Source organism: Ambystoma mexicanum, chromosome 9 (assembly GCF_040938575.1).
Source record: "Ambystoma mexicanum isolate Mex_15411 chromosome 9, UKY_AmexF1_1, whole genome shotgun sequence".
Lineage (NCBI taxonomy): Eukaryota > Metazoa > Chordata > Amphibia > Caudata > Ambystomatidae > Ambystoma > Ambystoma mexicanum.
In genome coordinates, this window is record NC_090931.1 from 1,187,656,304 (window position 1) to 1,187,674,010 (window position 17,707).

General features: G+C 45.8%; 1 protein-coding gene across 1 annotated transcript in view; it reads left to right on the top strand.

Moving 5' to 3' along the window:
• Nucleotides 1-17,707, top strand: part of LOC138489003 (von Willebrand factor D and EGF domain-containing protein-like) — a 3,370,177-nt gene that overhangs the window by 2,235,321 nt on the left and 1,117,149 nt on the right. The window contains exon 17 of the mRNA XM_069616529.1: nucleotides 4,896-5,146. Within this exon, the coding sequence (XP_069472630.1) occupies nucleotides 4,896-5,146 (251 nt within the window). The remainder of the gene's footprint in view (nucleotides 1-4,895; nucleotides 5,147-17,707) is intronic.

Below are 17,707 nucleotides of genomic sequence, written 5' to 3' on the forward strand. Positions count from 1 at the left end.
TTCGGGATGACGTGCACGTGAGGACAATGCACATCATTTCGAATACCTCATTGACCGCATGGCCTACTAGGACAGGTGACCCATGCTGGGTTCCTCCGTATGCTGGATCTTCTAGCGACCCCCTCCTCAACTGAACCCCCTATGCGCCAGTCCTCCGGGCCATCTTCCTGCCCAAGTATCACCTGGGCACCCTGTGGAGCTGCCCCTGACCCAGCGGCCAGGCTGGTGGAGGACACATCCCTGCCACAGTCAGGAGTCGGAGGTCCAGCAGGGGTGGCCACCCCAACAACTGGACCCCAGCAAGAGGAGGACATGCAGGCATTGACCAGCACGGCACATGCACGGCAGCAGCAGGCTCAGGGTGTGAGCCATGATGGCTTGGGGCCTTCAACATCACAGGGGCAGACATCGGCCAGAGGGAAGGAGGACCCTGGATTGGGAGTGTCTTCCGTGTGGCAGCGGTTGGGCCAGCGGATAGTTGCGGAGCGGCGGCAGGCAGAGGAGGTACGTCTCACTATGGTCAGGATGGAGAACTCCATGCACCGGGCATTGAGGCGGGCTGAGTGCCTCGAGGCAACGCGCAGGGAGTTGGAACAGGCCATTACTGTATCCTTGCAAGACCTCGAGTCCAGGGAAGAGGCACGCCTCCGGGACATCGACATGGAGTTCGATGATGCCCTGGCCCAGAACACCAAAAAGTAAGCCGTTGGACTTGCCCACCGCCATTGTACATAGTTCATTAGTGTTAGGTTCCCTTTGTTTTTTCTTTTATTTTGGAGTTTATGGACATTGCTCCAATTTTTGTATATAGTTTTTTATTTAAAGGACTTTTTTGTAGGTTTCCTTTTGTTTGTGGATCATGGACCATTTGGACTTCCATTGTATATAGTTGCAAACTTGTACATACTTTCTTTTTCTATTTTCCCATGGATCAATGGCTTTCTTTCATTTGGATTATTCATTTCTTATTGACATTGACAATGGACCACTTTTTTATTCAACATGACGTTCATTTTTTTTTCCCTTGGATTACCATATTGTTTTGGTTATATCTGTCATTGTATATTGATTTTCAAGTTTCATTTCCTCTATGTTACTTCATTATGTTTTAATACATTTTTTCTAACTTCATGATTGGTGTTGTGGTCTATCATTGGTTTTGTGCATGTGTCAATGAACATTGCCTCAGTCATGTGTTGCCACTGTGTGGCTCTGTTGTGCATTTATGCATGGGCATGGTGGTTCTTTTAAGACTGTCATGGCATGGGTAATTTGGGAGTGGGTACTGCAGATGGTTGCATGCTTGTACTGGGGGGCAAGGAGGATTTTGGTTGGCATTAGGGCCATGGGTCTGTTTTGTTAGGACATGTTGTTTGGTGGGTCATGTGTCGGGCCTGCTGGCAGGTGCCCGTCAATGGGGGGGTGGACATGTGTCGGGGCCTGCTGGCAGGTGCCCGTCAATGGGGGTGGGTGGGGGTGTGGGGGGACATGAGTCGGGGCCTGCTGGCAGGTGCCTGTCAATGGGGGTGGGTGGTGGTGCGGGGGGACATGAGTTGGGGCCTGCTGGCAGGTTCCCGTCAATGGGGGTGGGTGGGTTGCGCGGGGACATGAGTCGGTGTTCCCAAGTGCATGGTGCCATGTGGGCTGCCTGCAGGGCATGGCCAGGGGTTTAGTGTAGTCCCCTGTGGTGTGGGCTGTCTGCGGGGCGACCTGTGCTGCCTCATGCCCCTGCCCTAGACTGCACCACTTGCACCAGTGGTACCACCCCCACCAGGCCCCATGTGCGGCTCCGTAGCGGCCTCCTCCTCCTCTATACACACCGTCAACCTGGATGGCTCTGCACCGTCTTCTGCCATTGCAAGCCCCTGTGGGGGCTCATCCACCCCTTGCGCTGCAGCCGTAATGGCAGACGCGACACCAGTCCCGCGGGTGGGAGGGTGACTGGGCCTTGCGTCGCCAGCCAGTGGAGGCATCCCAGCCGCTTTCCTCCACAGCACTGTCTCTGCCCTCTTCTTCACTCGCCGCTGTGTAAAGGGAGACATTGAACACAAGCATCAGGGTACTGAACTATAGTCCCCTAGACACAAAGAAATAGCACATGAGTGGCACTGTCAAACGTCACTTCCATCATGTCCCTCCACAACACATGGGTCAGTGCAGGCAACACAAATGCAGGAACAGGCATGGCACATGGAACATACATTGTCATCCATGTCCAAGGCACTGTATTTGCATCCAATGGTGGGCTGATACTCACATGCATCATGGGACATGCTGGTCACATGCACACACATCACCGGAGGGTCATGCATCTAGCCCAGAAAACCCCCAGACACAGTGGATATAGAGATGACTAGGCTGTATCAGTGAATCAACACATTGTCACGGACATGTGTCATGAATCCATGGCGCACACACTACTCAGACACACGGACATGTACATCATGCATCTCCATGACAGCAGCACACATCTTTCACACCCAGAACATGTCAAAGTACAGACACAGGCATGCATACATGTGTGTGTTCCGCATGCTGCTCCGCATGATGCATTATAACACATAAACCATCCATGTGGGTCACGCCTGACTGGACTGACATGCAGCACCATCATGTCCCTGCACACACACATCCAAACACATCCAAACATGACCCATGTCACACATGCAGCCAAGTAGCTAACTACCAGCACACTGCAACATGCCCTTTTTTAAACGTGAATGCATGGCCACTTACCGCTCGACTCCAGACGGGCCTGCATCCTGACGATCTGGTGGTGAAGCACTGGGCGAATGTGCTCCAGGACCTTCATCTGCTGGGTGGTAAGCTGGACCAGGGCCTCCTTGAGGGTCCTGGACTTGTAGTCCTCCCAATGCTTCTGGACGTGTTTGATGTTGTGGGGTGCCACCCCCTCCGCGTTTATGGCACCCACTATGTCCTTCCAGATCCTCTTCCATCCTTCCTTGTCGGCGCGCGATGGTGGGAAGAGGGCATCATAATGCCCCAGGAATTGCTCCACCAGGATACCAACTTCCTTTTCACTGAAGCTGGTAGCCCTCTATCTCTATCTCTCTGCTGGGGGGTGGCCACTGGTGCCAGAAGGTGTTGTGTAGGACATGGCAACCCCCGAGGCAGGTGTGGGATGGCAACTGGGTCCTGGGGCGGGGCTGTGGAGTGATGGTACTTCATCCGGGAGTCTTCTGTTCCAGCAGGGGTGGTCACATCAACTGGACCCCTGCAGATGGCAGATGTGCAGGCACCAAATGGCAGGGCACGGTGGCAGCAGGCAGGAGCAGATGGCTCGTGGGAGGCTGCTCAGGGTTCTGGGGGGCAGTAATTCAGCCTTCTGGGCAGGAGCGTGGTCTTCCGTGTGTTGTTGCGTGGCCAGCTTGATACAGAGTGATTTGGCATGTGAAAAACAGCACGTTTGTGTAAATTCCGAGGAAAAGCCCTTAGCGCGTAAGCACCTAGGTGACGTAATGTGCACGCGGGCGTTTCCCTCGCCATGGGTTGAAGGTCCCGCGTGGGTTTCCATCGCTCTGTACGTGCTCTTCGTGGGAAGCGGTACGTGTATTTCAGGGGTGCGCATGGAGTTTTACACACGTTTTCACTAGCGCGGGGGGGTACGCATATTCTAAGGGGTTTGCGTGCATTTCCGCTAGCACGAGCGGGGTACGTGTATTCCGAGGGCGGTATGTGTATTCGAGGGGTGCGCGTGCACTTTTACATGCGTTTTCGCTAGCGCAAGCAGGGTACGTGTATTCCGAGGGGAACGCGTGGACTTTTACATGCGTTTTTGCTAGCACGAGCGGGGTACGCGTATTCCGAGGGGTGCGCGGGGAGTTTTCCATGCATTTTCGTGGTTTGGGGGGCTGTATCCTGGTCCACTGCCCTTTGCGCCATGTAGGGGATTTGTGTGATGTTTTTGGCGTACGGGCGGGTTGGGGGCGTAACTGGCGCTTCTGCAGGGTTGCTGCACCGCTCTGCGCCACGGCTGGTTATGAATGTTGAAATCAATGAATACGGTGTGCGCTGAAATGGGTTTTGGCGCACGCGGCTGGTGCAGACTGCGGCACGCGCACTCTGTGCGCAAGCTGCGTGCGCCACTTGTTCGCCAAATTCTATGAATTACCCCCACAGAGTATAAAGACCACATGTGTAAAAGGTGTAAGCATAGTTTTACACTTCATCTAAGGTGGAGCAGGGGCACCGACTGTCATAATCCGTTTAGCCTCACCATGCGATCTTGCTGCCTTAAAACAAATATACTCATGCCATCATGGTTGTCATTTAAACAAAAAAGAACATTCTTCACCAAGAGGGTTCTGCTATCATGTGCCTTTGTAGCAGTGCAGTCCCCTCTGTGCAATTTTCATATTTTGCACTACAAAGTTTAAATAAATGCATGCAAATCTCTGTCCAGGATAAACCTGTGTACACCATTTACACAATAGAACACAGTGAACAACTGATGGTAGAAAATATTTGAATTTACTTGATGTAATGGCATAGATGAAATGACGTGTTGCGAAAGATAATATAAATAACTTATTTACTTTATTTATTTATTTTAGCAACCCAGACAGTCATTTCGGATATAAAAGCATTGTAAATCACTAATATCTCCTCTAAACCCACACACATAACATTTTAACTTTCGGAGTACTAAATGGATTTTACAAAATCAAAATAATACTGTATTCATCTTTCTTTTGGAACATGTGGCACACTTTGACATCTTGTCTAACATTTTCATTTACATTTCTGACGTTTGCTTCATGAATTCAGTTCATCAGTTGCTAGGTAACAGCATACAAAGTAGCTCTATATGTATGCATACACTTGGAAAGAGCAGATGTTTTTAACTTAATTTTCGCATTATTTCCTTTCCTAAGACAATCTAGCTCCTGTGTTTCACGTTCCTTCCAGCAAGTTGAAGGCATTTATCGATGAGAATTTTGCTTACCAGTTAACAGCGATGGATCCTGAAGGATCGGCTGTGTTATTTGGCTTGGAGGCTGGGCCTCAGGATGCCACTCTCTCTCCTGCTGGTCTCCTCATCTGGAAAGTCCGTGCTTCGGAGCCACAGATATTTGAATTCACTGTGTCAGATGAATGCAATGCCAAGAGCAGACACACGATCGAGGTAATAAGTGGTTCATATAATTTATCATGCGGTTGCTTTAGTGAACATTCCTGTTCTTGAATTGTTTACTCCAGATCTGAGGTGAATCATAATGTCGTACTTATCACAGAGCTATATATTCCTGGTAAAATATATTCTCAATACTATTAATGCAGGATCTCAAACATAGGGGGGCACTGTACTGTTCAGGTTTGGCAAATCCTCAACTCACCATCCTCTATTTTATCGGAGGGCTCTTAACTATGGCCTATTACATACATACTCTTTGCAGAGACTAGAATTACAGATGGTGTAACAGTTTAGCTGGACCCCCTGCCTCTGTCAAGGAGATACTGACCATTGTATCGGGAATCTTTTTCCCGGTTCTGCTTTATTATTAAATGCCATGAGGGCTCTAACGGAACTCACGAAGACCTTCAAATGGAATGAGTAGTTAACTCTTTTAAACACACCCAACTTGTGTATAACTGACTATTTGCCGAGCTCATGTAGTTAATGTGAGGACAAATTTGACAAACATTTTAAGGATTTTGATTTATATATTTTTTTGATAAATTCTTCAAAGTTAGTATTCAAAATACTTGCTCCAACATTAACTTTGCTTTTACTATAATGTTGTTTATATGTGTGTCACATATCATCCTTTGCCCGTAACTCAATTTTGTTAATGCCGTTTACATTGCATGTGTCAGTATCATGGATAGCTCAACATCGTTTTTGGCATTAACTCCTCATCTCAGCCAATCTACCAAAATGAGAGCTGACATGTGTCACAGATGGCAAAGGAAACCTTCCAAGTCCCAACAATTGATTGTAGGGGCCTATGCCCATCCCTATCTCTCTTGCCACAAACCTCCTCCCTAGCAGAGGCATCAGTAACCGTGGTTAGTGCTATAGATTGTTGAACCCTACTGTCTAAAATACGGGTTAAACTACTGATGTTCTCCCTACAAGCAGGCTCTCTAACTCCCCAGGGGCTGCCTAACTTTCTCTACTCTCACCGTATGTTAGTGTGCTAATGGAGAATGTGGTTGTGCCTTGCTGTTGCTCTGTAAGATTTTCCTGGTGTCAATAGCGACTATTGATACCTTACCCTTCTACTCTAGCTGCTTCCTATCCCTTGATTCCACCACAATCCTTCCATTCCTCAGATATTTCACAGCTCCTAGCTCCTGCCTCCACTCGTTGATTTAACTCTTATTCCAATCCTTCCACTCTACTACTCCTCCCTCCACCCACACTATTACTTCTCCACCAGCAGTACTACTCCACCCTCAATATTACTACTCCTCCTACCACACTACTACTCCTCCACCCACACTACTCCTCCTCCCACTCTACTATTCGTCCTATTACTCTACCACTGCACCACCCACACTATGACTCCTACTACACTACCCCTCCTCCTACACTGCTACCTAGCCACCGTCCTTGCACCCTGTAAAGGTCTTCTCACATTCACACCTTACACTATCCTCTCCACAAAAACATCTCACAATATCACCTGATACTAACCTCTCTTCTACAGTATGCCACTCCATCCTTCCTCCTGATGGTCTCTTGGTCGCCGTCCACCTCCTCCACTGACCTCCACCGATGCACCAACATTTCCTGTTTCCTGTCCCTTGTTGATGTATCCAACCCTTTGTTAAGGTTGGCCAGTTGTTTGCTTGTTTGTTTTATTCATTTGTAATGCGCACCAAACCCGAAGGTAACCGGGCGCAACCGTATATAGTATGCAAAGCTTAAATGGTTATAAATAGTAAAATACAGGTGATAGCAATTACATATTTACAGATGAAAATATACAGGCAGTTACATAGTAGTTACATGGCAGTTATATATATATATATATATACAAACAGTTACATAAGTGAGCAAGAAGGGAGGTGTGCCGAAAGGCGGGGGGTATGTACAAACAAGGTGGAATGAGGACAGGTGTAGGCTGGTGACCAGTTAGTGGTTAGCAGACTTCAGCAAATTAATATAACTGGATCCAAATTTGAGGTAGGATTGTTCAACACGTAAAGGGTATGGCAATTAATTCCATATTTGTGCCGCTTGGACGGGGAAGCTGGTGCCCCCAGCCTTGGGCAGTTTGAATCTCGGAATGACAAGGCTGTTAACATTAGGGATTCTGAGGGTCTAGAGGAACTTCTCTTTAGGAATCGATCCATAAGATAGGAGTGTTATCCCAGTTGTCCCTATCTAATCTCCTTTCTTCCTCTCCTCCCCAGTTGTGTATGTGTAAAGAATGCTAAAGAGTAGATGTATCCCCGCCCACTTTCTCAGGGCAGGATTGCTGCCTTCGAGACTTGGTGGCACTAGACAAACAGCACTGAAGTTGGTTTTCTGGGGGCCCTTGGCTGGGTCCCATCTGTAACGTTTGGGGAACCTTCCCCTTTTAGGCACTTGATGGCCTAGTGGATTGTCCTTAGTAGCGGGATTGCTAGCGAGCTTTGCTGGAACCCCGTCTTGCTTGCCAGTGAGCTTTTCTGGTCCCATTCACTGTGCAGCTGCTCTGTACTGATGCATGACTGCAACGCCAACCATTACACAGCTGTGATCGGGTCTCTGCGGCCTTCAAGCTGTGTTTGGATTGTTGGCTCCTTGGATTTCATTACTTCTTTTCTTCATTTGCATCTGTGTTTACATCTTCACGAGAAAGAAAACACATGTTGTACATGCTTGGAATTAAGGTTGGAGACGTGTTTCTGCACAGATACATGCCAGCAAGGTAGGGGGCAGGAATGGACATCAGACATTTGTGTCTCATTGGCTAATCCCCCCCACTCTTGGGAATGTGTACAATCTCTCTTCTTACCTCCCCCGACCCAAGCACTTAGCCTTGTCACAGGTGGCATACATACTATAACTTTGGATTGTAGGAGCGGGTTGGTCCCAGAGCTTAGTACTATTTCCACTGTCTTACTTTTTTGTGTTTAACTTGGTCAGGGATTTATATATAAGATATAAATATTGATTAAAACAACCATATTGAAGGACAAGTGCTAAATCCATATGAATTTGGGGTTTCATTAAACCTTTTACCAAAGTCAGAAATAAATGCTCACGATATCTGCACAAAATGTCCAAATGGGTATAATTTAAAACTAACCATTTGATATTCTTACATGACCTACTTACTCTAATTCCACTAGAAACCACCATTAGGGTTCCAAGATTCACTGCTTCCACTGATTGCGATTGTTAGTCATGTTGCATAGGACTAAGGACCAGGGATGTTATGGTGTAAGGGTAGCCCAATTTACAGGGGTACCCCCTTTTTTATACGCGTACTCCTAATCACGCCAGAATGAAAGCACCCCCCTAGGGAAGCAAGACCAAGAGTCTTATCTTGCAAGTAAAACAAGTTTATTTTATACAGACATGAGGATCGGGCAAAGAACCTTGCTCCCTGAACGGCATCTTCTGTCCCTCTTCCGTTCCAAGCTCCTCCAGACTGGTGCCAGACAGGAGCTTATATACTCTTAACTTGCTGTAGTGGCATCTCTGGATATGGGCATGACTCCTTCCAAAACGGTCCTTCTTCCCTACAAGGGGTGCTGCAGTCTTCCTTCTTTCCTGGTTGGATTTCCATTTGGGACGTACTACTTAACATACTGCTAGTCTATGCAAGAATACACTGTTGCTCCTGTTTTTCATCATTTTGCTACATTATGAAAATTTATATATAAAAACATTTTACCATCATCCTCTCCCTATTTCATTCATTGTACTCATGTTTTTACCTGGTCCAGTAATTCCTCTTAAACCTTGTTTTTCATAATTCTGCATTGTGTGCATCGAGCCTTAGCATGCAATGGCTTTTTGACAGAGAGCCAAAAGCTGGTGAGCCACTTTGTGTGCTCTGCCAGAGCTACTCAGTGACTCAACACCGCATGAGTTCTGTGATTTATTTTAAGCGCAGGCCACATTCCTTTCGGCAGAGAGCCTGCTTCTGTTGTGCGTTGAGATTTTAATAATGAATTAGAATTTAATGTTTACAAATTCTATTCAGCTAATAGTTATTTACACGTTATATTTAAATAATAACTGCCTTCTTTTTAGTGCCCTCCCTCTCTCTGGTCTCTGTAGTGCCTAGGAACAGTTAAAAGAAATCTTGCCTAATTCTAAAGTGCTTGGGAATAAAGGAAGGCGCTAGCTCCATCCCAACAATAGTCATTTTCAGGTTCGGGTTAGGGCCCGACTGTAGTAGTTTTGTGCTCTAATGAGATTGCTCTGATGCTTTCCAGCTGGATGAACCAGGTGCCCAGAGATGTAGACCACCACAGGTTCCACGACGACAGCAGGCTCCCAGAAAACTATGTAAGTAGGCAGCAGTGAAAAGCACTGAGTTCAGGGAGCAGCAGAGACTGCTGCAAAAGACATCTCTACAAGATGGAGAGCAGCAGCTGCAAGAGGACTGTTAGGCTACAACCTGGAAACCTACAACGATACAAGCTGAATCTCAGAATGGGGACCAATGCACAGATGATTAAAAATGGATGGGTCTGGTCAGCCACAGGGTGGATTTGGGACACCTCCAAAGGCTCTAAAGGGCAGCATCTTCTTGCATGGTTCCAGACTTATTGGTCCCATCAGCCCAAGTGTCGATACACTGATAATGGTCGTCAGGAGATAGATACACAGCGACATGGCTTCACTGAGACTTGGCTGGAGGCAATGACAGATGTCTTTAAGAGTTGTTCCTTGTTTTTCATTGGGATGAAACTATCTTTGCAGGGTTTAGTCTCCTTATCCTAAAGACACTACTGGAGGCAACTTTCAAATTACTTGAAACTCTTATATCCTCCTCAAATTCATTATATGAGGATCTGGGTTTTTAAAGGCACGGCTGCCGCCGGTAATTAATTTTCATCAGAGCCCAGAAAAGGGAAATACCCGGGTCATGCCGACCTTGCCGGACACGTTAATTGCCCTTTTCTGGGCGCCGGTAAAAATGAATCCCCACTCCCATTTGAGCCACATATAGCTCAATGGGAATGGGGAGGATGCTAACAACGGGCCCGTTAATGACGGGCCTGTTGTTAGCATCCTGGTCTGCTAGCGGGTCCCTTACCAGCACCGTTCATTCCGGGGCCGCCAGGGTCCTAATGATGCCCTGAATGTTCTACTAATCTTTTTTGGTCAAGGCTCATGTGGGGCGACAATGTTGCTCTTATTATAGCCTTAGCTGTTGTGAACTCTCAATTGTAGGGCTGTGTATTTTATAACACCTGTATAGGTTGTTTGAAGTCTGTAAATTGTTTCATTATATGATCCGTCTTAATGACAACAAAAAAAAAGAAAAAGATGAATAATGTGAAATCCAACAAACTTAGTTCTGCTGATTGTTTAATTATTGGGGACCAATCAATGTTAGGCTGATTAGATTTTAAGGGAATTGTTTTAGATGCTTTACTGTTGCTGTTTAATTTCTAAGATGAAGATTGAATGTTTTTTACTGTGCAACGAAATGTTAATGAAATGTTGATATTGTGTAATTTTTGGTCCTAAGCTGATATTACATATTTTTGTAATGGTTGAATAACTCAGCCATATACAATCCAAAATAAAAAATAAAAAAAACTATACTTTTAGGGTTCTTGGCTCCAAGCAATGGTATAGAGAACGGCTGCAGGGCTCCTCCTTTTATTCCAAATGCAATCCATGTCCTTCCTCAGCTCACCAGTGGTAAGGATCTGCACCGTTCAAACTGGCAAGGAGTATCAAATCATGGACAACCACTTGCCCCACATCTGTCTAGTAGCAGGAATACCCCGGCCTTATTGTGGATTGGGTCTAAACAGTGCCAGCCTCCACATATGGCCAGGTGCTCACACTGCCGCTTTTACCAGGACAATCAATGTTTTGCTGGGAAAGGCTCACATTCTATGGCATTTCCTGGCCTAAGAGGGGTATAGGACCAGATGGACAAAAGACACAGTGACAAAAATGGCCTCCGGATCTCCAGCTCTACTTGGCTGCTCTTCAAGACTACTCCTCTGCATTCAACTCTGCCAAACATGATTTCTATCTCTCTTTCATTTCAACTCAATCCTCTCAACCTAGGCACCTCTAAACATATCTCAAATCTCTGACCTCCTAAACCCTCCTTCACTTCCTCTATGCTTTCTGCTAACAATCTAGCATTGTACTTTGCTTAAAACATTACCCTGTACTCTACCACCTGCTCACCTTTCTCCACCACCACTACCCTTCTCTGCTGTGACTATGTCTTACTTTTCCCCCACTAACCATGATATTCTCGTCCTTCTCCTCAGGGCTAACACTTCATGTGCAACCACTGACCATCTATACCCACATATAGAGTAACATATAGCTCACAGTGTTGCTGCATATCTTACTTCCCTCTTCAACTCCTCTCTTGACAGTGCCACGTTTCCATCATACTACAAGTTGGCTACTGTTGTTCCTATCCTTATGAAACCTAGCCTACATCCTAACTGCCCTGCCAACTTTCATCCTGTCTCTATTGTAACTCACTATTTCAAAATCCTAGAGAGCATAATTTTCAACCGCCTCACTGAGTTCCTTGACACACTCAGCCTCCGGGATCTTCTTTAATCTGGCTTCCAACCTCTGCAGTCTACTGAGTCAGCTCTCCTCAATGCCAGAAACTACATCTCTTCTGCTTGTCATGCTCACCATTCCTTTATTCTTATTCTTTTCAACCTCTTGGCTGCCTTTGATATTGTCAACCACTCTGGCATTCACTCGACACTATTTCTCCTAGACATCAGGGACTAGTCCCTCACTTGGTTTGCTTCATATCTCTCCCCAGGCACATCCATGTGACCTGGAATAGCCTTACGTTTCCTTTCACCCCTTTACTGTTGGTGATCCCAAAGGGTCAGTCCTTTGTCCACTTCTCTTCACTCGCTATACCTCTGATCTTGGCATCTTGGTCTCCACTTATGGCTTCGCCTATCAACTCTTTGCTGATGGCACTCAAGTCTCCTTCTCTTTTCCGTTCTCATCTGACAAGCTATGATCAAAAATGTCTGACTGTCTCTCCACCATCAAATACTGGATGACATCTCACTGCTCAACTCCACTAACACTGACATTCTCTGCTTCCCATCCAAACAGGCTATCTCTTCCTCTCATCCTCTTCTATTCTTATCTCCTGACTACCTTCCCTACTCTGCATCTTATCGCAACCTTGGTGTCATCTTAGACCTGTCCCATAACTTCTCTCACTTCATCTCCAAATCTGCCCCTGTGACCAGACATAATTTCCTCAACAACATCAAAATAAGACATCTTCTTCCCTTCAACACTGCTAAGCACCTTATCTCCTCTTTATTACATCCCTGATCTTACTGCTGTGCTAATCTACTCTATAGCCTTCCCAACTATACTAAGTCACCTCTCAACAAAATTCTCAACGTTGCTTTCCGCACACTCTTCAACCTTGCCCAAGTCACCTCCACCTCCTCAGCTCATCATCAGTTAAGTTGATTATCTATGGGACAGAGGGCAAAATATAAACTAATTCTCATTGTCTTCAAAACGTATACACTGACTTGCTCTCCCCTATCTATGACCCATCTCACTATCTACAATCATCCTCTGCTCACCACCTTGCCACCTCTTGTGCCCCTAGTGCTCCTATTGCAGTCAGAGTGGCACCGCTACCTGTGTGGTGTCACTGAACTAGTTCGACGTTACCATGGTGACTTCAGGATAAGTGTTCAAACTGCAATCCCCAGAATGGGTTGCGTCGCTCACGTCACAATGTTCAGTTATTTCCCTGTTTGCAGAACTAAATACCTGCGACACACTGATCAATGCTGCTACCCAATGTTGTCTGCACTCCCGTGATCAGTGTTTGCCTTAGATGTGTGCTTCTGCTTTTTTCCTCCTTTGTTTTAGGTCCTGAACTCCTGCATTCTCTTACTGACAATTGGCTTTCATAGCACTTTATTGGTTTTGGCATTTTCTGTATTTTCTTTGGTCCTCCTTAGTCTTCTGGATTCAGCGTTCCTCTGGGATTGTTTTGGACTTCCTGCTTGATCATTGTACTGTGATTGTTTATGTGAACACGCTTCACTCTTGATTTAGATTCTGGCTTCTTTAGATTGACTTTTGGACTTCCTGGATTGCTTGTTCTTCATTGCTTTCCACAGACTGCATCTCTAACCCTCCATTAGCACTCCGGTCTCATGCCGGTCTCATGCCAACCTGGTCAGGTGCCTCACATTTGTTTTCTTTTCTTTTCCCCATTTGGGGAATGGGTAACAGTGATGCACGTTCCCAGTGGCTCCAGCTTTCAACATCTAGCGCCTAAACACTGCAATGTCTTGCCCACAGCACTCAGAAACAAAGCATCATACACTGTCTTCCGCAAAGCCCATAAAACTAAATTGCTCAACTAAACTGTAACTGTTCAACAGCTTTCACATTGTTGCAATATAACCAAGGAACACTGCCAAACCACTCTGTTAAAATCTATTTCAAATTCATGCCTGTTTTTCATGAATGTCTTTTACTGTCTTCACTGTCATTTATTCTGTACCGCTTTTGTAACTAAGTAAGCCTAAGGGCCGCTTGTGCGCTTTACAAATGGAAATAAAAAATAAAAAAAATAGACAGCAGGGGTTACCGATCTTTAGTCACAATCTTGGGGTTTAGGGACACCTGGGTTAAGTAGGGAACCACACAGGGGAGAGAGGGACAGCCTTTAATGAGCCATTCTCTATCATGTCACTAAAAACCCTTAAACTGACTTTGACATTTGGTGTATTCTTGAGTCCTTCTGTGACACGTGTCACCCACAAGATCAAACTCATTGAAATCATTCAACAGAGGAACTGTGTCTGGGACTTGTCTCTGGGTGTAACAGGAATCCTTACAACCCCTCTGTGTACTGCTAATAATATAGGCATTACTGGGGACAATTGAGGGGACAACCCGCCAGCTATGGTGGGCCTCATGGGAGCTCTGGATAGCTTTTCTGGGTTTACCAATGTGGAATCCACCACAGTTCGAATGACCCCAGTGTCTGTGATAGCACTATCCTTAAAAAAAAAAACCTTTTGTATTTGAGGCATATATTGTTACAGCAACCTGTTGCTCCCAAGTGATACTAGAGTAACTTTTGCTGCAATGCCTCACGGCAAAGAGTCAAAAGAGAAAGACACCCTGTGAGTGGACTGGAAGATCTTATCCTTAAATCTGGGGTCTCCCATAACAGGTCACTTGCTCTTCGGGTAACACCAGAACCCGACTGCCTATGAATGTAAGGAGGCTTACTGTGGCCGTACTCTTTTTTGGGATGGTGAGTTTGACTACCCTTTGTAAAATCCCAATGTGGCTCGGCCCATCTTATTATTGCTGTGGGCCATATGTGAGCCAATTTTATCAGTTGTCCCACTCTCTTTTTAATTTTGCTTTTTTCCCTCCTTAGTTCATTGAGAAGCACCTGTCCTTAAGGGACTCCCTGGGGGAGACCCAGCGGTCTGCATCAACTTGTTTTGGCTCTAGCTCTTTGGAAACCACCAGATAAGGGGTCTGCATCCTTTGCCATTCCAGATGTTTTGCGCTACAACTCATACTAACCACATCCAGCATAGACATTGGTGGGGGATCATGGGACTTGCAGTCAAAAACATATGGAATGTCACAGGCCATCTCAGGGCACCAAGAAGCAAATATGTGCTCAAGCATGACGAAGTTCATCATGCTCTCAAAAGTGACACATTTATGGCTTCAACCCACACACACAAATTCATAAGGAAGTGATACACATAGCTTACCCAAATGACAATTGTGACAGGGCCATGACCCTCTTAGCAAGGAAGATGGATATGGGAGACCCAAAACTTTGAGACCTTATCATGGCCATGCCTGTTGTTAATAGTGCCACTTTCCATCACATTTTCTGGGCAGTGTTCTTTTTTCTCTTCTTCAGGAAAATTCCCCAAAGACACCTTGGAGCAACCAGCAAAACCCAAATTGGGAAGAAACAAGCAGAAAAACCGGAAACCCTACAAATAATATGGACTGTGACCTGACACTACAACCAGACATCACCCAGCATCCCAGAAAAAAAATAACTCACCATGCCAGGAGATAAACTTTCAAACACACAGAATGCCATAGAAACAGCGCAGCAGACAATACAGACTGCTACACAAAAGTGTGAGGGGCTTAGAGGGTTTTTGAAAAGCCTCCCACCTGTGTATCCCTGTCCCTGGGGAAAAGACATGCAGGGTGAAGTCAGAGGAGGTATATCAAGAGATTAGATGGGGGAAGGATGGTGCAGAGCAGCATGCAGTTAGATTAGATCCCTTACCAACATGGTTGCTGCTATGCATGTTGGTGAAGGGAGGAGCATATGTGTCACAATTGTTTTTCCTCCCGGTGCAGTGATGCATGTTGTCCCTTCTGTAAATCAGCCCTGCTCTCCCAGTTGCCTCTGCCCCTTGTCCTTGCTTTTATTCAATTTCCTTTACTTCCAATACTCCTTCTCCTTTTTGTTTGCCTTGAGAGCCTGTCTCTCTGCTCCAGAAAGTAATGTTACGCTCTGCTCTGCTTTCTCTGCAGTAGTAGCCTGGGTTCCTCTCTACTATTACAGCATTCCTTTAATTCAAGCAATTTATGCCTGGCAGCCCTTTTCCTACCTGCTTCCTTCTACGACTTATGCTGGGCTTCCATTTCAGCAGTTACCTATGAGCCTTCTTGATACAGCATTTCCTCCTCATTTGTGCTACCAGCTCTTCTATTCTCCCCCTGTGTCTTGCCTTGGACACCCTGCACCCAAGGCTCACATTTCTTGTGCCTTCTCTTCAAATCCTTTTCCTTTGATTGCCTGACATTTGGAATAGCCACCATCTGTTCATCCGGATTGAACCTCCAGAATCTCCTTGGATCTACACCTTCTTTGACATGGATTCTTCCCTAATTGGGGTTTCCCCTGAATGTGGAGTTGGCTCAAGTGTGTTTAAGTTCGAGGCTACCAAGATAGCCTAAAACAATACCAAGGTTATTTAAGATAACCGCGGTAGTAAAAATAGGGTAGTTACCACTGCCACCAGCCAAGTCTTGATGAAAAGGGAGCGAAACAATGCTCCAAGAGAAACAGACAAAAAGGGATACATATTAACCCTTTCCAGTACTCCATGTAAAATGGTTTGTACTGTTTCTGTGGTTTTACAGAGGCTAATAAAGTTAATGGCAACTTTATGTTTTCTGGGAGACAGTAGTCAGTCCCATAAAATGGAGTCTGAGTCGGGAAGTCTAAAAGTCAACCCTGTTTCACTGCACTGAGGGTGCTGTGTAACACACAGTAAACAGGTGATGCCTGTGGAGTAGGCGAGGCTCCACAATCTATGAACACAAAAATGTTAAACACACACAGCAAAACACATGCAAGAGTGGGAAAAAAATGCTCACACTCTTACCAAGTGAAAGAAATGAATCCTAGAAATCCAGCAAAGCTGCTGAAGGACTCAGTAGGTAAGGGAAATTAGCCATTCTTGAGAATTCTCCCTAACAGGGCACCTTATTCCTGAGTAGGGCATAGAGAAAAGGTTGCAGTCAGTGGTGTGGAGAGAGTAGTAGTAGTGTGGAGAAGGGAGAGTAGTAGTCGTATGGAGAGGGGAGAATAGTACTTAGTGCAGAGAGGGGAGAATGGTAGCAATGTTGAGAGGAAAGAGTGGTAGTATTGTAGAGAGGGGAGAGATGTAGTGGTGTGGAGAGTTGCACTGGTGTGCAGATGGGAGAGAACTGGGGTGTGTAGAATAGAGAATAGTGGTGAGTAAGATCATAGGGTTGAGGTAAACAGTAAAGACCGAAAGATAGAGAACATTGGAGGAATAGAGAAGGAAGTGTTAAGGACTGCAAGGAGAACCAGAGCTGGGGTAGGACGGAGGCGATAAGGGAGACTGATATAAAGACACAGGGAGTAGAACATCTGCACATGAAAGGAAGAAGTTCAACTGAGAACTGAACATCTGTAAGGAACAACCCTTCAATTCCTTTAGAACTAACATCATTAATATTGTACGACCAGTCTAAGATGCCCCAGTTGACGCTCAGACAGAGAAGGCATTTGTATTGAGGCACTCAGAACTTAGATAATAGGGAAAAACAATAACTTTGTCTTGCTCCACTCTGTCAGCCTCAAGTAGGACAAATTTGTACTTGAGTTCTAAGTCGTGAAGCCTAAACTTCTATTTTTCTGAATCAAAGAAGGCCTCTGCATCAGCGGTCTAAACAGCAGGACTAGACAGGACAGCCTCTGGAATGTAATCTACAAAGCCACTTCTTCTGAGTACTGTACCAGCATCATTCATCATATCAATAGGGGGAGAACTATTCCCAGAACGCTGATGATACACTATCTTCTGATGTAGTTCTGCTTTGGTACCAGCAATTGGTAGGCACAAACTCTTAAGAAAATCCAGTTTCTGATGAGAAAGGGAAATAGTATATGTTCCCATGCTTTACAGCAAGTTTATATGATATGACAAGGTTAGTGTCTTGACTTTCAAGAGGGGTGGGTAACCCTTTGAGCCTGGAGTGGGAGGC